The 24,547-nt window shown below is 32.4% G+C and overlaps 1 protein-coding gene across 1 annotated transcript; it reads left to right on the forward strand.

Moving 5' to 3' along the window:
* The first annotated feature begins 15,570 nt into the window (after nucleotides 1-15,570).
* On the forward strand, nucleotides 15,571-17,665 carry LOC133173565 (acetylcholine receptor subunit beta-like). The gene is made up of 4 exons (XM_061308546.1): nucleotides 15,571-15,613; nucleotides 16,105-16,220; nucleotides 16,664-17,196; nucleotides 17,283-17,665. Exons 1-4 carry the CDS (start codon nucleotides 15,587-15,589, stop codon nucleotides 17,663-17,665), a joined length of 1,059 nt encoding a protein of 352 aa, XP_061164530.1. The 5' UTR covers nucleotides 15,571-15,586.
* The last annotated feature ends 6,882 nt before the right edge of the window (nucleotides 17,666-24,547 follow it).

Here is a 24,547-nt window from a genome sequence, read left to right on the forward strand (position 1 = left end):
AGGATCAAAATATCATGTATGATCCACTCCGCTCCACATAAACCCTTGACCGAATAGACTAAGTTTTACGGGGTTTACTATCGCGTCATCTAGTGAGATTACAATTTAATTTAACTCTATTTACCTATGCTATTGACCAATCAGAGTAAGCGAATAAAACAGATTCAAAACAATATTAAAAGTAGGCAATAAATGCAGCATAACTTTAACTCCAATCCCGAGACAAACACTTGACCAGGTTACAGGTATATAATGGTAAAGGCGTTTTCGTTGGGATTGTTTTTCAATTTACGATTTAGTTTCATATTAAATAAAACAATATTTCTGATTGGCTCATGCAAACTTTTATGTGGCCAATCAGAGAACGCATTTCTAATCCCGTCAAACTTAGTCTATTCGGTCAAGAGTTTATGCGGAGCGGAGTGGATCAGAAACCCTTGAATTGGTAAGATGGAAAACAATTAGCAAAAGTTTACTCTAGTGACTCAAGTTAGCCTAAAAATAGTGATCACTGACATATTCTTCAAAAATTCAACTCAGGATCAAAATATCATGTATATGTGCTGTTGTCATAAAAATAAAATTTCTTGCTCTTAAACAACTGATTGTTTTTTTAGCGGTGTATTTGCTGCTGATGCTGGGAACTGGTGTGATTTCTGTGCTTCTGACTATACACGTTATAGATATAAATTTCACTCCTGAAGAGGAACAAATACCCAACTATTTGCAAAAAATGACAAGAATTATTTCCAAAATCGTTTGCTGGAAAAGCAACAGGTGCTGTTGTAGAGGAAATAACTCCTCCGTATCTGTTATCAACGTTAAAAGCAAGGACGTGGGTGTGAATTCAGAGAAGATTAATGTCGACAGTAATGTGGATGACGATGGCAAAGAAGATGATTTCTCATGGCAGGACATAGCAAAGATTTTAGACATTTTTCTGTTCCGGGCTTACTTTCTTATAGTCATAACCTTGTCCATTATATTCTTGGGGGTCATGTCTTTGGGTCCACTGTGATAGAGTGTCACATGTCACTCGTGTTTTCTAGTCAGTTGTTTCTCTAGAATAAATTTATAATTTTTTTTTTGTTTGAAATGTTCCAAAAAAACCAGATTCATTTTACTTACAATATTTTACAATATTTAAAATGTTGATGTTCCCTAAATCAACCATTTTGGGGGTTTATTCTCGATTACAGATCGAGTGTAAACTTGTCCGCATTTCGCTTTTTCTTCCCCTGAATGCTAACATTCTTTGAACAATGGATTTGGATGTGTTTTCGGAAAAATCATAACTTTAATATTAAGTGCTAACTCGACCATATAATGTGCTTCAATACCGATAGTTTCACATCAGTGACCTGAATAAATTCTAAGGGATTTCTGGAATATTCCTACTTTGCAGGTTTCGTTGCATGAATTAAATTACGAGATGTTGATTTCTATATAGCTTGCATTGGATTCTATATAGCTTGAATTCGATTATGAGATGTTGATTTCTAAATAACTTGAATTGGATTACGAGATATTGATTTCAATATGAAATGCATATTTTTTGTGTATTTGTTGCTTTATTCATTCGTTATGTAAAAGCTATAGGTGACGTCATCCTTTCTTTCACACAGTGCAGTATTATATTTGGGTATAATATTAGATATAATACTGTACTCCTGAAAATAATATTGAACTATAGCTAGTACACGCTTTGAAATACGAGACTGTAGAAACAAAACAATGACGTCACAAAAATGTTTTAATATATGATTGGGGTTCGGTAAGGGTTTTTAATTCAAAAACAATTCATCCCTTTGAAAGAAATCTCTTAAACCTCTAAGCGCCCCATCCATCTGGTTTGTTCACCGTCACCAGTATCGTATTATGACAATAGCCAATACAAAAGTACATTGAAAAAAATGTTTTAAGTAAGATACAAAACTCAGATGGTCTATCATGTCAGATACGGGACTGAGACTCGGCGCTTCGCACCTTGTCACAGTCCCGTATCTGACTTATTAGGCCATCTTCGTCTTGTATCCCTTACATTAATCCATGCCCCAAGATCACGAAACATCTTAAACTTAAGTCAAAATATCTTTATTGCGATGGAATGATTTAAAAGACAAGCAGTCCAATATAAATATGCTTTTCTACAAACTATTCTTGTTTGTAAATGAATGGTTTAAGAACACAAATAATTAATATTTTACATTTTTTTTTAAATTTGGGGACTTTATGATCTTGGGACCATTAACGCCATACTAGTTAGAACCTGATTTCTTAATCAGTAGGCTCTTCCATCAGTGAAACTTACCACAAAGTGCAGATCAATCATACAACATTTTACGGACTGCAACATACTTTATACGATATTTATACAGATAAATATAAAAAATAAAATGCCTTTCTTTCTTAATTTGGGATATGCATGTTGCAACAAATTGCAGAATAAATTAACTTTACCCGCCTACGCGAGTTATGTATTTCTGCAATATTTGCAACCCTTTTAATTCCCGCATTAACAAACAAAAGAAAGTGTTTTATTGTTTAAATTACATATAATTGCTTATACAAAATAACAAATAAACGTATTTAGAAAAAAAACATCACTGCAGATGATAAGATATCACTATATTTTAATGCAATATTCAGTCAGGAATCTTCAACCTTCAAAGCAAAAAAGCGCTTCCTTCTAAACTACCCAGCAATTGGGGTCGTATACTTAAACACTTGTACTTTAAAGAATCCTACTTCTATCATTTTGAATAGGGCCATTGATAACATATTGTAGTTTTATTTATAACTGAAAATTTCGACTTTGCTAGATAAGTGATAACAATCAATCAATGAAATTCATTTTACTCTAGGATATTTGTCTTTCACTGACTATTGAAATATTTAATGGAACATTACATTAAATAGGTTTTAAATAAACCTTAATCGCTTACATTTAAATGGACAATAGTAGAGAGTCTAGGTCTTGATGACCTACGCCTGTTTATGCATTAACACCTGGATCAGTTATAACTAGTATCTAATCTTAAATACTTACAACCTAAAGAAAATGTACCAATCCAAAAAGTAAATAAAGAATTAACGATTTCTCTCCCTCTCCTTATATGTAGAAGTGTGTGTGTAAATTTTTCACTAATGTCGGAATGTCTATGTTAGAAAACACACGTTACACCACCATCTAAAGACGTAAAGTATTCACCTTTTTATTTTTTATTATTTTATTTATTTATTTTTTTATTTTATTTTATTTTATTTTATTGTGTAACTTCGCTAGACGCCTATGCTTTGTGTCAGTATGTTAAACTTTTTTCCTCCTTTTCATGCCTAAAGTCCTGTTTCGTCAACATTGTTGTCTTCATCTTCACGCATTGTTTTGTTCCCATTTGAGACTAGAGCTTTCAACGTCGCTAAACTCCATTTCTTATAATTTAATGTCTTTTTTTTAGATATATCTTTGTAATTCTTGAAATTATCATAAATTTGGTCCAGACAGAAGAAGACATTTGTATGCTAGACCATCTTTAAAAAATAATGTTTGGTTGCACTCTTCCGACCGACTGGCTAAAAACTTTTTTTTAACCTTCAGGAAACAATTACTTTTTTTATGCATTCCGGAATAAAAATTTTGAAAATTCAGCATTGGAGTTGGAAATTTTTCTGGGAAAAAAGAATTTCTCACCTACCAACCGACACAATTTTTCATTCTGAGTCGGGAGAGGACAACCATAATTTCAAAGTTGGCCTTAGGACATGATGCCATCGTAAGCATGACAACCATGACACATACCAAACAAATTTGGCTTTTATGAGCCTGTGGTATCAACTGCTTTTACAATAGATTGAAGACAATTTGGTACTATACTTCCCACGGCTCCTATATAAGAGTTAAATAATTAAAGAAAATACCTCTACAATCTTTATGCAGGGGGAATATGTATATGTTAGCAATGCTTATATGAAAAGGTGTAATCGTGACTAAATGTATATTTCTATAGACAAAAAGATACTAGACAATTATCATGAAAGAAATCAGGCAATCGAAATTTTTCGCTAATAAATAAAACAGGAATAATTCCTGCACTGTTTTATATATTCATATTCAATGATTTTATCTTTTTTATTTTGTGACATTGAAGAAAAAATATTCGAATCTTAAATTCATATTCGAATATCAACTCATCGAATAAATATTCGAATATTTATTAGTATCCCTACTTTTAGTTACTAAAATCTATGACAAAAATAGTCATGGTCATCACCTATTTAGAGATGTATTCCGAATTCTCTTTTACAGCATAATTGGCAACAAGGTATGATCTTCTTGTGCAAGTGATTAATTTGATTTTCTGAATTGAAATATATGGAGATAACGAACAGTATTCAAGGTCAAAAGTCCATTAAACAATACAAATCAGGAGCAGAGCAAACACGGACCTCCAAACATCAGAAGTGGGATCAGGTGCCATGGAGGAGTGAGCATCCCCTGCCGACCGGTCACAACCGCCGTGTGCTCCTTGTCATGATCGGGAAATAACGGGAAAATCCGTCGACAATTCAGTGTGTAAATAATGGTCTAACAATTAGTATGAAAAACGCCAGTCAGCATTTGACTCAATGATAAATTGTATTTGCTGACAAGGTCATCGCAACAACCATAGAACTTACGAAATGATAATTTTAAACGATACAGCTGATATTCTTGTTTCATCTACTTGTTTTTCAATAATGTACCTCGTTTTAGAAATTGTACATACGAAGAGCATGCTCTTGCGTATCGAATCAACTGAAAGATATATACCCCGTATGCAGGTGATGAAGGTATATTGCTGCATAAGTAGGGAAGTTGACGATTGAAAAGTTAAAGTCATCACGTTGATCATAAAGCTTGGTTGTTAGATTACTATTAGCAGATGTGTCAGACTCTGTGTTATCTTTTATCTCAAGCTCACCAGGATATATCGTATCGACATATGAATGGAAATAGCCATTGTTAATTGACAATACGTCGTCGATATATATCTAAATGTCGAGTTGAAGGCCACTGCAAGTGTTTTCTTCTTTTCACGTACAAGATTTTGGACAAATTCTGCTTCATATGAATACAAAAAAAAGGTCTGCTAATAACGGGGCGCAATTGGTACCCATGGGAATTCTAATAGATTGTTGGAAGACCTGGTCTCCAAAAACCACGTAGATATTGTCAATCAGAAACTCAAGCATCTTTTTAATGTCAACTTCAGAGTACTTGTGTGTACAATCAGAATGTTTTTTAACAAAATAATTTTGCAAATGACCAATGACAAGATAAGTAAATGTACGAGTTCCATTTTATTGAAAAAGCAGCTGGCTATGATATCAAAAAGCCTGGACTTTAATTTATCGTGGGGAATGGTTGTGTATCAAGTTGAAAAGTCGTAAGTTTTTAAGCTGTTGATTTTGGTAAAATCTTGTGATTTCAAATTTTCCAAAAGCTCCTTGGAATTCTTAAGTATCCACATCTGATTTACACCACTTTTCGAATATATTGTTGCACAGTACTCTTGAAGTTTCTCCTTCACTACTGTTAATATCTTAGTGAGGAGTAAAGAAAGAGCCTTGGTTGAACATTTACTGGAACCTGCTATGTATCTTTGTTTGTAAGGATTTTTATGAAATTTCGGAAGCAATATAAATATGGTAATTCAAATTCATTTTGATTGTTTGGAATATTAAAAATATTCAAAACTGACATATGATTTTGAAGAATGTCTTCCTTAGAAAGGGAACTATGAGTATAAGTTGGATTACCACTTGTAGAATTAAATCTGTTAAGGTTTAGTCAAGATTCAAAGTAGGTGAAACTCCCCATTTTTCAAATTTTTACGTCTGTTATCATGGCACTTGAGACAAAACAAATTTAACAAAATTTTGCTTGATATATGTTTCTAGCGCCAATCCAAAATAATGAACAGCTACATCAAAATTGGCAACCATTCGCGCCAAAAGTTGAAGTAAATAAGAATAGTTAAGAATTGCTCAAAATACGAGGGTTGATCCAAAAGTAATGTCAGTGTCCATATCTTTTATATTTGGCGTCATATTATCAAATACATTATACAAAAATATGCACATTTATATATATATAATTAGCATTAAAATTTTGGGTTTAATAATGTTAAATTGAATTAATTTTATAGATGTTTAAAACATAAGACACAGAGGGTATCGCCGCGTCACAATAAACGTCACGTTTTGAACCGTTTTTCTTTTTAGAATGAAAAAGATAAACACATTAAAAAGCATCTAAAACGCTCCAAATCGCCCAATATTTTAAAAGACAAAATTTGCGCCATTTTCTAGTCTTCAGTTGAAAATTAAATTATGTCATCGCCATTTTCGATTATTGACACAGAGATTTACTTTGATGCATTGAACGAAGGAAATGTCAGAAATGGAAACAAAACAAAACAAAACAAAACAAAAAAAACGCCGCCACGAGCTGTAATGCGTTTTTGCTTCAAAATGGGGAAATCGTCAGTAGAGACAATTACGTTGATTAATCAGACTTATAGTGAAAAGAAAGTTAAAAGTAGACTTCTTCATAGATGGTTTCAGGGTTTTCGGGAGGGTGATGGATCACTGAATGATCAGCAGAGGACAGGAAGACGGAAAGATGGGAGATCGGACGGAAACGTTCAGCTGGTGTCAAAATAGACAAGCAAGCAACGGTCAGAGCGATATGTGAAACTTTAAGTTTGTCTTATGGCACTGTTTAAAGGATTTTGACAGATGACTTCATTATGAAAAGAGTGAGTGCATGATAGGTGAAAGACTTCCTTAAGAAAATGAAATGTGAATCTCAAAGATTTTTACGACAATGGAGAAAGGAAGTGTGTGACGACGCGTATTTATTATATGACTTTATTTAGGTGCGGCGACTAACTTAATCGCACTTTGTATATAATCCGATATTTTTAAAAGTATAAATCATATTTAATTGAAATTTTCAGGTCTGATTTGCCCTACTTACAATGTATATAGCAATATATCCTTATCACCTGCAAATGGGGTTTATCTCAGTTGATTCGATACTCAAGAGTATGCTCTACGTATGAACTATTTCTAAAACGAGGCAAGCTATTGACAAACAAATTGATGAAACAAGGATATCAACAGTCTCGTTTGAAGTCATCATTTCGCAATTAAGTTTTATGGTCGATACAATGATCTTGTCAGCGCATACAACATATCATTGAGTCAAGTGCTGACTGACGTTTTTCATACTAATTGTTAGGTCATTATTAACACACTGAACTGTCTACGGATTTTTCCGGGTTTTCCCCCCGATCATGACAAGGAGCACACGGTGGGTGTGACCTTTCGGCAGGGGATGCTCACTCCTCCATGGCACCTGATCCCACCTCTAAATTTTGAGGTCCGTGTTTGCTCTGCTCCAAATCTGTATCCTTTCATTGTACTTTCGAGATTGAATACTGTTCGTTATCTTCATATTTCATTGAAATAAATATAGTTTCCATCATTTATAATTTTGTCGTGATATGTCGACTACTGTCAATTTTATCGCAGTTGTGACATTACCTTGTGATTAATCCACGTAACTATACAATTTTACAATTCGCAATTGTCAATTTTATGTGGCATTTTTAATTCTTCTTAAAATACATGTATATACTATGTATGTATTTATCTGCATCATCAGAAATAGATAAAAAAAAAAATCTCTATGATTGGAAAACTGTAGTGTTCTGAATATAGAATCAATATTGTTGATGTAAATTCAAAAATACTTTTAAACTTTTCAATATACATTTGAAACCATTCATTGTAAAAATAAACAGATGTGGCAAAATGTTTATCAATATCACCCGGAGACGCACTGTTTATTTTTTTAATTCACCATTTAAATTTGTAAATTGGTACATTTTGGTATTTAAATTGCTGAAACTTTGAATAAAGCCACGTTTTGTTTTGAGGAGTTTTTGTACGTAGTACCGGTAATCAGAATCAAATGAAAGAGAATGAACATCTTGATATTGTTTCTATTCGCAAATTTACGTAAGTACACTGAAGTGATGAACTTAATAAGTTATATAACTCTTATAATTTTTTTTCATTAAAAAAGCATTGTTAGATACCAACTAAGAATACTTTATATATAAATATATATCAGGTACAGCTGGCTGCTTAAGTTTATTAAGAAGGAAAAAAAATCATAAATTAATCTCAATAATACCCGAAATAACTAATTTAGACATTTAGTTTTTAGAAAATTTATGTCGAGATCTAAAAAAAAAAATGATTGATCGATTGATTGATTGTTGATTTACGCTGAATCGGCAAAATTTCAGCCATATTTTGGGGGGGGGGGGGGCGGGGGAAGTGAAAAATATAAATGTTTTCATTATGACAAAGAAGATGGGCGAGCAAGGCAAGCAAAATGCTTACTATGCGATAAATCTTTTCAGTGAAAAATTAAATCTCAATTATGACAAAATTTCTTTCATATTTCATTTAATATAAACTTATTCTTAATGTAAAATAACCATAAATCGCAAAAGTTTTAGAAAATTGAAATTATTCGTCTATCAAATATCGTACACGAAATATTGAGATAACGAACAGTATTCAAGCTCATAGTCCATTTAAACAATATAAATCGGGAGCAGAGCAAACACGGACCTCCAAAAACATGAAAGGCGGGGTAGGGTGCCATGCAGGAGTGAGCATCCCTTGCCGACCGGTCACACCCGCCGTGTGCTCCCTGTCCTGATCGGTAAATAATGGAAAAATCCGTCGACAATTCTGTGCGTAAATAATGGACTTACAATTTGTATGAAAAACGTCAGTCAGCATAAGACTTAATGATAGATTGTATTTGCTGACATGATCATTGTATCGACCATAGAACTGAATGTAAAAGATTATGGTGGTTACAAAATTGATTGTTAAGTGTTCAGAATTGTTGCCATAGCTTAATTAAGTAAAAAATATACTTTTATCTGACCCAAATACATTGACAGTTTTGCCCAGTTGCAATTTAAAGACAAAAACATCTATTCTAATCTTTTATAACTGTATACAAATTTGCCAAAATTAAAATTTGCCATGGAAATTTCTTTAACCAGGTGTCCATAGTAACTATGACCCAAAACATTTTTCATTTTACATTTACATGTATGGATCATAGTGCATGAGAAATCCATGAGGAAAGTCTTCGATTTCTGATAACCTCAGTGTATCACTTACATGCCAATTTTGCCTGATTTTGACATGAACTGGTACTTAAATGATGTAGGAGCTGTTTATTTTTAAACGTGAGAACCTGTCATGAATTTTATGTTTGCTTTATTAAACGATAAATTAAAACATTATTGATATTATTTGTTAATTATAGCTGAAACTCTAAGACTCAGCTTAGATAAATTAAAGCATTGTGACACGAGAAGTGAGATAGTGAGAGAATGTTTAATAAATTTAAAAGTAAATTGTAGTGTTCTTAATTGTTCCACACCATTATCCCGATTACTTTCACCATTTACAAATGCTGTGAAAAAATTTCAGTGTATCCGTGCATTATTCGATGTTATAAAAATCATTTAAAAGAGAGCAAATTAAATCTTATTTATTCATTTATTTATTTGTGTGTTTCCTTATCTTTATTTACTTTTTTCATGGAATGGTGTCTACAGGAGTTTTGAAAATGTTTGTCGATAGGACTTTATATTAAAAAGACAATTTATATCATACTAATAATAAAGCCGCTTTTATCCAGTGTTTATTTGCTCATTTTGATAAAGAAGAGAAAGAAAAGAAACATAAGCAGTGGTTGTTATCTAATCTGCTGAGATTTAAAACATCATCTTTAGTTCAGTCTTTGTAAAGTGACTGCATGGATTTATTATTTTTGAACTGTTTCTTTCAATTTTCTTTTTCTTATCGTGTTTCTCTCCCTTTTTCTGAATAAGTCGGCGTCGAGCAGTTTATTCTTTTTGAAGTAGTTAAAGTTGTCTTCCCTTCATTTCTGAAAATACGAATTGACCTTTTGATTTAATGTTGTAAGGATACCTTTATTTTAATCAAATGAGAATGAAAAGCAAACAACAGTTTTTCAATGGCTCAAGTAGAATAAAGGTGTTAACTTAAATCTTTGTTGACCATGAGGTCGCCACGTTTTAAACCTCTTAATACAGACTATATCAATCTTATTCAAGAATTATTCGCCATTTAGGCTACTAAAATCAGATCTTTTGTATGTGATTTACTGTTACATGTATTATATATCTTTTGTCAAAATGAGAATCCTATGGATACTTTCAACATTTTCAATGAGTAAGTGACTAGACTTTACATGTATTTACTGTATCCATTGACACGCTATTTATTGAACGCAATTGCAAGCTTGTAAGTCTTTTTTCCTAATTTAAAACACTACACTGCACATTTTTAGAATAAGCTGAAATACAGTAGGCATTGATGTAGTTTAGATGATTGCCTGTTCAGTTTAGCAAAGTAATTTGTGTGTACAGCTTATTAAACAGCTAATTTGACCCATATTGAAACAGACACCTAGTCAAATAAAAAAGCAAAGTAAGAAAAAAAAAAACAAATGCAACACTAAAAGGGTACCGTTTGTTCTGGTTTAAATACTTTTGAATAAAAGCAGATTGTTCTGTGTTATTATTAGAAAGAATAGTTAATAAAGATTATTTATCTAGGAAAGATGGATTGCAGGAAACTTAATATCATATTTCTAACTTCATTTAGACTAGTATTATTGTAAATTTCTAGTATGATGTCCAGAACTATTTTTCTCTAGGAGTGCAGGACACTCAACCAATATATTTTCTTCCAATTTCTCTAAAAATAAAAATAAATACACAACAATTATAAAGTAATAAAAAAAAAACCATACCAGTCTTTCTGTGAGGTAATAATTCTTCAAAAATATATTTTATAGATCCATTTTAGATAAAATTTTGGAGAGTTGATCTTCCCTTAGTCATTTAGAAATATATCTATAAATTAATATGTAGGATTAAAATGATGAAAATTAAAAATCATGTTCACTAATCATAAACTCGTATTTATAGTTAAAATATGATTATAATGAAATGTTGATTGGCTGACATTTTAAGGGAAAATTACATTAAATCTAATTACATCTATTTTGATTAATAAGTTATATAAACACACCAATCATACAATTTTCTACTTATCATTTATTTATCAAAGACATTTTAAAAAAATGTAATCTTAGAGACCGCATAAACAATACTGAGCACTTTAATCTATCTGTACTGGCAGTAATTTTGGCAAAACTTCTCGAATCGAAAAGTAAAGCAATTATGATTTGAAACTCATCAAGTTAGACTCACATAAGAAAAACACCTTAATATCTGCAACCGTATGTAGAAAAAAGTCTGGAAAACCAAGTAAGACAGACGGACTGACAGGCAAAGGGAATGATGGACAAACAGACGGACAAAAATCTTTTTGTTCCCTCCAGTTTCAGGGGTCTACTATAAGTAAATACTAAGTATAATCTTTTGTCACGTTATGAATAATATTGTCTTTTCTTTAAATGATTAAAAGATCGAAATGGTTAAAAAAAATGTGTGAAATGCATGAAATGCCAGGGATTCAACCCATCTACATTTTTAAAGAGATGCTACATGGACATATTATGTATACAATAAACAATTCATGAAAAAACTACAAAAAGACTTAATAGTGCTTAAGTATAAGATTATGCGGAAAACGCTTGTCAAGATATATTTTGCATTTATTAGACCTGTTTTTGAATTTTTGACGTTGACAATTACTCTGAAAAAGACTCCAAACTTTTAGAAGATTTTCAAATTGAAACAGGTAGAATTATCACTGTATTAAGATGTATCTCTTCCCGTTCAAAATTGTATGATGAATTAGGGTGGGAGATTTTACAAACAAGGAGGAACGTTCATAAATTGATATTATTTCATAAAATTATAAATGACCATTCACCTCAATATTTGTTTGATTTGATTGAACCTTATCGTCCATCAAATCACTCCTATAACCTCAGAACCAATGATGAACAATTCAAATTCCTCACATTAGAACTACATCGTACCAGGAAAGTTTCCTTCCATCAACAGTTAAACTGTGGAATAACTTGCCAGATTATATTAGAAATGCTTCTGGAATATCTTCATTCAAAAGTCTTTTGAATTCTTATTTTTGTAAAAAAAAAAAAATGTAATGAACTCATTTTGGAGTAAGAAAATACAATATAATACACTGTCAATTAAAGAATAATGCAAGTAATTTGATGGCAGACTTATATAAGCGATGTTTATCAGAAACGCCAGTGTGTGGACACTATTGATTCTGTTGAAGATGCTTACCATTACTTTTTTGTTTTCAAAAAATACATCTTCTAGAATGTATTTTCCAAATAATCCAAAATATTATTGATTGTGGTCAGATCTCTGAACTTGAATTATTATTTCATGGTAGTCCTAATCATGGACTGCATATTAAGTTTCAAATCTTTGAAGCAGTACATGCCTATACAGCAGCACAACAACAAAACGTTTATTTGAACACTGTCCTGTATGTAACATTTGTCAATATTTCCAAACCGATTCTTCATTGTATTTTTTCTTTCTTCTTTCTTGCTTCTATTTTACAATGTTTTTTAATAAATATATAGAGATAACGAACAGTATTCAAGCTCAAAAGCCCATTAAACAATACAAATCAGGAGCAGAGCAAACACGGACCTCCAAACATCAGAGGTGGGATCAGGTGCCATAGAGGAGTGAGCATCCCCTGCCGACCGGTCACAACCGCCATGTGCTCCTTGTCATGATCGGGAAATAACGGGAAAATCCGTCGACAATTCAGTGTGTAAATAATGGTCTAACAATTAGTATGAAAAACGTCAGTCAGCATTTGACTCAATGATAAATTGTATTTGCTGACAAGGTCATTGTATCGACCATAGAACTTACGAAATGATGACTTTAAACGATACAGCTGATATTCTTGTTTCATCAACTTGTTTGTCAATAATTTACCTCGTTTTAGAAATTGGGAGTGGGCTAAAATATGCTTTGCCTTCTGCCCAATCCCATTAACTTTGTAAATAAAATCATGTATAAATCAATGCAATGACATGCTAGAACAATTCTTTACATATCCATTTTTCCTTGCATTTAAATGGATGATCATCAAGGCAGCTGGTAAAACAAATCATTGTTTTCTTGACATTTTAGTTTCTCGATCGATAACTTTTGATTTGATTTAGCTACTGGATTATGGATGTAATTTCAAAGAAAACAGAATAAATTTGATTGTGCGGTACAGAAATAATTTCATTATTCCATCAATCAACATAGTATTTTTTATTCAGGCTCTTTTTCTCATGAAAGGTATATATTGGGAACACCTTTATAATGTAACTTTATGAATAGCCATGAATCATTGTCATAATTGACAAATTCTATTTGTTTTTTTCAGTTCCTTCCGTGATTGCTGTATACTCTTGGACCAAAGAACGCTCATTGAGAACAGAATTGTTTGTTACCAACTCCTACGAAAAAGAATCCAGACCAACACCCTCAGTAGATATAGATTGTAACATCAAACTTCTCTCACTCAACGATCTGGTAAGGTTTCGTGAACTAATAAACAATACATTCATTAATAACATCGTCTTCCTACTCTTGAGAATATTTAGAGTACCTTGATATGCTAAGTCTGTTAGTTTTCCATTTCAGCAACGTTTATTTTTCATATTTTATGAGTTTAAAATCATAACCATATAAGACAGAAAGTTTGCAATTTTTTTTACGTTTGATACGGTTTGGTACATGATCAAATCATTCGAACACGTGATTATCTTGTATTTAAATCCTGAACAACACTTTATATCTCATATGTGCCTTTCCATGTTTACCCTTTATATAAAACATCATTGTATAATTCAAAATTTCTTTTCATATACTAATTGTTGAAAGATTGTATATCATAGAAATTCTTCAATCATATTTAGAATGCGTTTAATGAATATACTATATAGTCTGTCCCACGGTATCATCCTCATTATTTTTAGCACTGTATTTCAAAATACATTTGTACATAAATACATGGCATTTCGTACATGGTTATTATCAATAGATTATTTCTTTTAAACTTTTAACATTCCTGTCAACGAAAGGGAGTTTGATCTACCCTATCTATACTGGATTCCTAAGCTTTATAAAAATCCTTACAAAGATACATTGCCCTGTCCAGCAACTGTTCTACCATACCCCTTTCTCTACTCCTCGTAAAATATTAACTTTTGTAAAAGAGAAACTTTAGACGTACTCTGCTGCAGCATACATATTTGAGCTACAACATGCATATTTGAGAAAATATGGATTCTCAAAAATTCCAAAGGACTTTAATAAGATTTAAAATCAGAAAATATTTTTAAAAGTCAATAACATTTTCTACAATTTACACCATCATTTCTCACGAAAAATAATGAACAACTAGGCCTTTTAATATAAGCACAACAGATTCTATAGAAGTGGAACTCGGAAATCTTCATAACTTGTGATTGGTCACGTACAAAATTACTTTGTAAAAAAAAAAAAGACTGATACTACACATAAGTACTCTGACGCTGATATTGAGAAGATGTTGGAGTTCCTCTCTGACAATAATCTACGTAGTCTTTGGGGACCAGGTCTTCCAACAATAAGAACTAATTGTGCTCCTTTATTAACCGTCCTGTTTTTATATTCCTATAAAACAGTATTACAAAAAATTCTTCACGAGAAGAAAAAACTTACTGTGGCCTTCAACTCGACATTTAGATATACTGACGACGTTTTATCAATTGACAATACTTACTTTCATTCATTTGTCGACTCGATATATCCCAGTGACGTCGAAATAAAAGACACTACAAAGTCTGCCACATCTGTTTCATATATGGATGTTTTACTGAATATAGACGATAAGGAGCAACTAACAACTAAATTGTATGACAAACGAGATGACTTCAGTTTTTCTATCGTCAATACCTTATTTATGTAATAATATTCCACCTTCACCTGCATATGGTGTTTATGTCTCCCAACTTACTCAGTAATCAAGAGCATGTTCTGAGTAAGATTAATTTTTAAACCGAGGTAATCTAATGATAAATAAGTTGATGTTGCAGGGATTTCAGCAACCTCGTTCAAGTCAAGTTCAGCATTTCTTAAATTCTATAAATTCTATAGTCGTTATAATGACTTTGTTTGCAAATACAACCTGTCATTGGGTCTTAGTTTGACAAATCCTTGCCTCCTTGACAGCAATGGCAGAAATTTGCATTGTAAAAAATTACATTAAAATCATTTCATACTTGTTTGTTTCAATTTTTTTAATCCAAACTGGCTAATACTGGTTTGGAAATTATTAAACTTAAATGTGAAAACAAGTCAAATGTATTTGTTCTCGTTTATAATTTGGTGAAGGCAGTCCTATGAGACAGACTAAGTAGATGACTACATATCATATTTTGACATTTTTTCAGAACATAAAAGAACAAACCATGTCATCAGTAGCATATTTCTCCTTTGTAAGTATAATTTATTTTATAGCGCATATACTAATAATTAAATGGATATATACTTTTATATTTGACTATTACGCTTTTGTTTTGTCAATACATGTATTCACTACGTGTTTTAAAGCATATTATCTACAAAGCTAAAATAAGATTGATTGATTGTATGTTGTTTTACGTCCCATTCGAGAATTTTTCACTCATATAGAGACGTCACCATATACCGGTGAAGGTCTTCAAATTTTGACCTTTACTCAGCACTCAGGGCCATTGAGCAGTGAGGGATCTTTATCGTGTCAACGCCTGCTCTGACCCACAACTTTCACTTCAAAGTGCCGAGCGCATGGCGAAGGAACAGTTGCTACCCATTTTTTATCGACTTAGGTCGACTTAGGTCAGTCGCGGCCGAGATTCGAACTCACGACCTCCAGATCACGAAGCGAGCGCTCTACAGCTAAAATAAGGAATAGAATAATAATATTTATAACTCTTGCTCTTTTCAGACATGGACAGATTCCCGCCTGAGTTGGGATACCAATCCAGTATATAGCAGCGACATCAGCGCCATCTACAGCACAGAGAGCAAAATCTTCACACCACCAATAGTGGTCGAAAATTCGTAGGTTCATTTATAGCTATTACAGTTTGAATCACATTTCATGCATTAACATTCAAGTCAATAGGCTTGAATTACAGAACCTATACTGGATTCCAAAACTTTATAACAAATTCTTAGGATTTATGAAATTGATCACTCCTCCTTATCTTTACCTGTAACATTACAAAGTAATAAACAGACCAATGTTGATTCTTTAGCGTTTGTTACTTTAATATATCTATCTTATCTTAATTGTTGAAAACAAATGCAACTTCAGCAAACTTGTTACATATACATGGCATAATCTTTAAATCATTTAGTTGCCTTTAAGAGAATATTTCCTGTAACTTTGAATGTATTTCGATAGAGATAAATACTTAGTAGGCAAGTGTACATTTTTCCAAGCTAAAGTTTTGGTCATGGATTGGCAAATGTATTTATTCTAACAATGTTTCCCATTACAGAGTCAGTAATTTAGGATTGATTAGTGATCTGACTTTACCAATAAAGATCCATCAGACTGGAAAAATTACGTGGTCTCCTGGTGACATTTATGAAACGTCATGTGACATTGACACTTCGTTTTACCCATTTGACGAGCAGACTTGTGTTATAACCTTAACAACTCGAGGTTATTCCAAGTATCAATTAAGTCTTACTTTGGACATGGTCCCCATCGTGTTAACTGCTTACCAAGAAAACGGAGAGTGGACTTTGGTATCAGTAGACTCGACAACATCCAAAACATTTCGTGACCTGGTCCCTTACTCACAGATCAACTTCAGTTTTACTTTTAAGCGTCGTAATGCCTTTCATCTAATGAACACGATCATTCCTATGTTTTTACTGGTTGGTATGACATGTTTTGTATTCAAGATCCCAGTGGACGCCGGAGAGAAGTTGGGTTACTCTCTAACTGTTTTGTTGGCTTTTGCTGTGTATTTAACGATGGTGGCTGATAATATTCCAACAACATCTACAAACATCTCATACCTTGGTATGTACATTTTAAATTCTTTAAATACTAATGTACTTCAGATGATTGATTTTAGTATTCTCTTTTTATGTTACTTTTCTTTTCAGCTGCGTACTTGAACGTGATGCTCGCCCTTGGTGTCTCGGCTGTACTCTTTGCGATTTACGTCATAAACATCCATTTAAAACCAGAAGAAGAAGCCATTCCCGGGTATCTTCGATCCATTGCAAAACTTTCGTCAAAAGTCTGTTGCTTGAAAGAAATTGGTTGCTGCTGTAAGAAAGACAAAACAAAGGTCACTGTCATTGCTGATACAGAAAACGAAAATATGAGCAAAGTGAGCAAGGGATACGAGGAAAACGAACAATCATTCACATGGCAGGAAATAGCAAAGATAATGGATATGCTTCTATTTCGTATTTATTTATTTCTGTTTATATTTATGACCCTTGCTTTCGTAATTATCATGACCATCGGATCTTTGATATGATATATAGTCACTTCAATATCACCATTGCTAAGTGTACCAAAGATTCTTGGTTTCATATTTATGTCAATATTTTTTTTATTTTTTGCGTGTACCAAAAATTTCCTATTTCATATGTTTAAAAATCATTTAAGAAAGCTGAAATTATCTTGTCTGATAATAAAATTGTTCAGTTGATTGACTAGAAATATACGAATTTCCTGATTCATTTTGAATGATAATCATAATTAAAGTTTACACCCATCAAATTGGGAAGCGGATAATTTCGTATGTATACAAATGTTCTATCAATGTAAATTTAGAACTCCTTTTTACCTGTGAAATAAATAAAAAGTGTGCTATATTTGAGGATTGAATTAATTTTTCTGTTTAAAAAAAAAACCAATTTAAAACCTTCAATATTGTTTAAATATTTTTATGTGTTTAGTATGTGTTGTTAGTTGGTTTCCTTGCAATCAGCACATTTACAGAGATTGGGAAGGTAATCATGATTATTTTGATATTAGTAAAGGGAATGGAGTCATGGATGTAAATACTTGTACGTTTGAGTTCATGAAATATAAAAAAAAACTGAGTACTGTTTTTCAAATAAAAAAAAAACTTCTCTTAATATATTTAAAGGCAAAGATTTGATTTAGCTAACAACAAGGATTCTAATTGAAATTGAAGGAAAGGAAATGCATGCAGTTCTAATACCTTCCATAGAAAAGCACATAAATACTAAAAAATATCAAGCAAATGAAAAATGATTCAACCTCAAACATACATTTAAAATGGAATGTATTCAAACACACTACACCGTCACGGTAGCTCAGTCGGTAGAGCGCTCGCTCCATGATCGGAAGTTAGTGTTTTCGAATCATGGCCTCGACTGACCTAAGTCGATAAAATAATAGGTAGCAACTGTTCCTTCGCCAGGCGTTCGGCACTTTGAAGTGAAAGTTGCGGATCCTTCGAATGAGTCTTTAAAACTCGAGGCCCCATGTCACGGTAGTCGTTGGCACGATAAAGAACCTTAAATGGCCCTGAGTGCCGAGTAAAGGTCTAAATTTGAAGCCCTTATGTGGTATATCGTGTCGTCCCTTATGAGTGGAAAATTCTCGAACAACATAAACAACACAACATAAAATCAATCAAACAATCAAACACACTATGAAAAAATAATAATGTTCAGCAGCGTTTATCTAAGTCCAGTCTCGTCAAGGAAGTCCATTTTTTCCCATTGTTTAGTCATATTTAGAGGTCATCAGATGAGGAACAAAACACTCTTATTAGCAAATTCCTGCAGGATTAAATCTCTCCTCTGATTACATACATGTTCTAATTTTTGGTATTTTGGAAGTTTACATTAACAACTCCTCCTGTAAATATGTTTCTACATTCCAGAATATTTCATTTGACGACAATTCACTACTAGTAATCGATTGTTTAAGAAGCAGGCTCAATTTGAAGCTACAAAGAGTTTAAAGCATTTTTTCCCTATTGAATAATGCTGACCCGAGTTGTTGTTTTTTTTTATCCTGTATTATCTTTAGGTTATCACCAGCATACTCCTCCGACATAGAGAGTATACTGTATTATTCACACCTCCTTTATTGGTGAAAAATCTTAAGTAAACTAATATTATGTTCCATTAAATGGTCAAAGCTGTTAAAGTATGCTTAAAAGTTGGTTTTTATATGATACCCTTACAATTGTAGGTTTTTGTTTGTTTATTTCTAAATTTTGGACTTTGTGATTGAATTTCTTACAACTTTTTCGTATAATGTCAGCAATCAATAAAAAAGTAACAAAAGATAAAAATCATTATTATTACAGACATGAAAGCTTTTTGTTGTTAATCGAGCAGACTAGTCAAGTGAGCTTCTATGAGACTATAGGAGCCATTTTCTTTGAAACAATTTGTGAAATGTTAATTACTATTATACTACTAACACCATGTCGTTAACCTGACTGTCCTGTAATTGAATTATTATAAATTATTGTTAATTAATTGTATTATATAATTCACCGTTGAGCTCTGTGAATAGGTATGTCTATCTTTTGCAGTTATCATTGCAGTTAATTTATTGTAGAAATTTTTCAATATGACAGTAACCAACCTTGACCCAAATTTCAGGAAGATTTTAAGTAAAGCAAATTAGAGAGAAGTGTTCAAAATCAGGCAGACTTTGTATTCCTAAGATAAACGACTTTAACCCCCTTTTCCCCCTTTCCCTAAATTTTTTAACATTTTTAAAAACCGTAAGAGATGAATTTAAAATTTGACATTGAGATTTAAAAATAGGTTGGAAAAAATGTTTGATGACTGTTATGATAACTTAAAAAAAATTATGATCAGTATAGCATTTAAGTGTCTTTTATTATACCTCATATAAATAATCATTAGTGAAATAGAATCTGATTGGCCGAGACGGTCATGTGACCGTCGTGTTTGCCCTGCAACAAACTTCGTGTTTCACGATTGTGACGTCACAATGCGGCTACTGAGATGAATACTACTGTTTATATCGTTGATTGATTGTGTTGATTCAAACATGTAAAATATTAATATTTGGAATAAAAAATTTCATGTGTGTGGTTTTAATGTTACTGGTGTGTAAATTACACTGACTTGTCACGAAGGAATGTTTTTATGAAGCACGACTATTGGTGTAACTTACATCTGTTTCATATTGTTCAATGTTTACTTTATTCATAGGATTTTCTGTATATTTCCTGCATTGTGCTTGATTCGGTATAATAAACAATTTATTGCGTGATAGTGAGGGAGACATGAAGATTTCTTCACCCATGAAAAATCATATTCCTCTCGAGCGTTGCCCTCGGGGAATATGATTTTTCATGGGCGAAGAAATCTTCATGTCTCCCTCACTATCATGCAATAAATGTATAAAATGGCATGGGAATACTGTAACATATTTACAAAATATCGGTGGTCATTAACTCGATCTGTTACATTACTATTCTATAGACAGAAGATACGCTGTGAAAACAGCTTTATGGGAGATCATTTGTCAACTTTCCTTATATATGTAGTATTATTATACCTCATATAAATAATCGCTAGTTAAATAGAATCTGATTGGCCGAGACAGTCACGTGACAATCGTGTTTGCCTGCAACAAAACTTCGTGTTTCACGATTGTGACGTCACAATGCGGCGACTGAGATGGTAACTACTGTGTTAGAATGATTATGTCGTTGATTGATAGTGTCGATTCAAATTTTGTAAAATATAAATATTTAGAAAAGTGTTTTCATGGGTTGGGTTTGAATGTTAATTATAGTGTGTAAATCACACTGACTTGTCACGAATCACGAAGGAATGTATTTTTATGAAGCGCGACTAGTGGTGTAACTTACAGCTGTTTCATATTGTTCTTATCAAATGTTTCCTTTATTCATTGGAGTTTCTTTATATTTCCTGCATTGTGCTTGATTCGGTATAATAAACAATTTATTGCATGAATGTTCGGGAGACATGAAGATTTCTTCGCCCATGAAAAATCATATTCCCCTCGGGCGTTGACCTCGGGGAATATGATTTTTCATGGGCGAAGAAATCTTCATGTCTCCCTCACTATCATGCAATAAATGTATAATATTCCACTGTCACCAGCTTATGGTGTTTATGTCTCCCAACTTATTTGCTGCTCCCGAGCTTGCTCTAAGTATGATCAATGTTTAAAGCAAGGCAGGCTACTCACTGATAAGTTGATATTACAGGGATTTCAACAGCCTCATTTAAAGTCTGCATTTCGTAAATTTTATGGTCGTTATAATGACTTTGTTAGCAAATATAACCTATTAATGGCTCGTATTTTGGCTGACCTGTTTCAAACCAATAGTTAGGCCTTTGTTTTTGTACTGAATTGACGACGGATAGTTCCGTCTACCTGATCAATACATAGGGCTCACGGCGGGTGTGACCTGTCAACAGGGGATGCTTACTCTTCCTGGGCACCTGATCCCACATCAGGAATTTCCAGGGGTCCGAGTTTCATGCCCTCTTCACATCCTTGTATTGTTTGTGGATTTTTTGAGATCGATCACTGTTCGCTATCTTTACCTTTTGCATTATTACATTTCCTCTCTAATTAACAACAGAAAGATGATTTAATGATAGTGAATAAAAAAAGAAAGGCAATTGGAATTTCTGTTTTAAAAAGCTTCCGAAATTGGCTACTATTTCACCCAAGTCATCCTTGCAAAGAACAAACCCTATTTTTTTTAATATATAAAATGCCTTTTTAGTAAACTTCTGCTGATTTTTTAGGGTTACTTTATAAATTAGGGTCGATTGAGAAATCGGAAACAAACATATTTTTCTAGACCTTACTAAACTTTTGCTTGTCATAATTTTAGATGACATATTTCTATGAAAATGGCTCATGTAAAAGATATCTGTATAACCATTAATATGCAATAATTATTAATTTCTTGCCTTTTAAAAGTTTCTTTGGCATGTATTTTCTGCTGATGCTGGGAACTGCTGTTATTTCCGTACTTCTGACTACACGTTATAGATATAGTCTCTGCTCCTGCGGGAAGCAGAAATTCCAAAGTATCCGCATTAAACAACAAAAATTATTTACAAAATAGCAACAGAAACTGCTGTAGGGGAGGTAATTCTTCCGTAAATGTTATCAATTTTCAAAGAATGTTGAACGTCTACGGTTACATGGATAATAATGGCAGAGGATCTGTAATAGAAGATAGCAAAGATTTAGGACAATTTCCTGCTGTGGGTTTACTTAATTAGTCAAAGAGTTGCCTGCAATGCTCATGTGTGTCATGTCTTTTTGTTCAGAGGAATAGAATGCTACTAATGTTTTCTAGTCTGATACAGTATTTCTATCTTTTTTGTTTTTGTTTGAACTGTTCCAAAATGAAAATGAAGCTGCAGGCTCAATTTACTTAAAATGGATCTCATATATAACTTAGTTCCCTTTTCCAGCCTCTCTTGTTATTTTTAATATTTTATTTGCCTGTTTAGATATTTAGACCTACCAATCATATCTCGACACATTCCTTTTCAAATTCATTTCATCTTGATGGGACCCCCGTCCCAACATTGATCCATCTAAAATTTGGAACATTAGAAAAGTTAGTACCTGTTGGGTAAGTGTTTTAAGATAGAATCTATAAGAAAAGTTAGGACCTGTTAGGTAAGTGTTTCAAGATAGAATCTATGAGAAAAGTTAGTACCTGTTAGGTAAGTGTTTCAAGATAGAATCTATAAGAAAAGTTAGTACCTGTTAGGTAAGTGTTTCAAGATAGAATCTATAAGAAAAGTTAGTACCTGTTAGGTTAGTGTTTCAAGATAGAATCTATGAGAAAAGTTAGTACCTGTTGGGTAAGTGTTTCAAGATAGAATTGTGAAGGGGCATCTGTTTTTCTTTATTCTTTATGGCAATGTTTAATTTTGTTATAAAATTGGTAAATAAACATGCTTTTTCTGCTAGACCTGCACGTTGTTATGTTAATCTTAGGTGGGAAGAATATTTGAAGTGAATTCCCATTTCAATCATTCTCTAAATCATTTACTCCGAAATAAGAGAGGTTCGAAGTAAACGATCTAAAAAATCACTGCATAAGATATGATGTCAAAAAATATCAATGCAATATCCAGTCAGAAACAGGTAACCTTTAGAGGAAAAAGGACTCCTGACTGAATACCCAGCAACGGGGCTCACAAGCTTAGTGCTCTAAGGAATCATATTTCTGTCATTTTGAATAGAACCATTTGTTAATTGTTGTAGTGTTCTTAATAACTGAATATTATGATCCTGGAAAAGATAATGATTTGTGCTAAGTGCTCACGATCAATCATGGCAGTGTTTGATATTTGTAATTCTCTAACTATTGTAATCTTTAAAATGAAGCATTACATAAAATGAGCTTTTATTGAAAACTATATTGTTTTTACTAAAATGGACGATGATATGATAATCTTTTAGATTTTGTTGACCTGAGCCTGCTAATGCATTGGAAATTTGAATGTCAGTTTGTAAAAACTTTATTATTGCTAAAAGACATATATGTACAACGGTGGAACCAAAAGTAATAAACTAACTGGTATACAATCTTTAATAATCGAAATTATCAACAAAATTTTATATATTAATGTCTTTATCTACGAAGGTCATTCGATAAGTAATGCAACATGCAGTTTTTCATAATAAATGTAATTATTGTTTTATTGTCATTGCGAACGAAGTAGTGGCGACTTACACATGTATTGTTACTGTTCGAGTTAATTTTATCCGTAGATGTTCTCGGAGATGGCTGGACAATCTTAATGAGACTTACAGAAGAAATCACCACGTCTAACTGTGCATTCAAATTTAAAATTTTCAATTCATTCTGCATAATATTGGAATAGAAGTATACTCAAGTTTCTGAAGTTCAACATTTCCAAAACGAAAAAAACAAAATACTGGTAAATTTCTGATTTTTATTAAATAGTTGCTTACTCTGCTTTCAGCTACATTTTGCACAGTAGGGGTTAGTTCTGGATGTCATATGCTATTGCTTGTAGTATCAAAGTTTCTAGTTTAATCTTCCATTTTTTCCATGAGATTTTTGGTTTTACAATTTGCAATTATCTAAGAATTACTTTTGATAGGTAGTAAAAATAAACTTGTATGAATGTTTTCCCCTTTCGAAAGTATGCAAAGTCGTAGAAAATATCACTTTATCCAACTAAGCATTTAAGCATTTCTTTGAGTTGCAAACATTAAACACCCACCTCCCCCTTTAAAGAAACATCTAATATCTATTCTGTACAATTCTATACATTGTAATTGTAAATTTCGCATGAGCATTTCAATTTTTCTTGCAATTATCAGATACAGTTTTAAGCTTGCAATATTATAAAGT

The sequence above is a fragment of the Saccostrea echinata genome, unplaced genomic scaffold (assembly GCF_033153115.1).
Source record: "Saccostrea echinata isolate AGI-Se365-2 ecotype Australia unplaced genomic scaffold, CSIRO_AGI_Sech_v1 ptg000056l, whole genome shotgun sequence".
Lineage (NCBI taxonomy): Eukaryota > Metazoa > Mollusca > Bivalvia > Ostreida > Ostreidae > Saccostrea > Saccostrea echinata.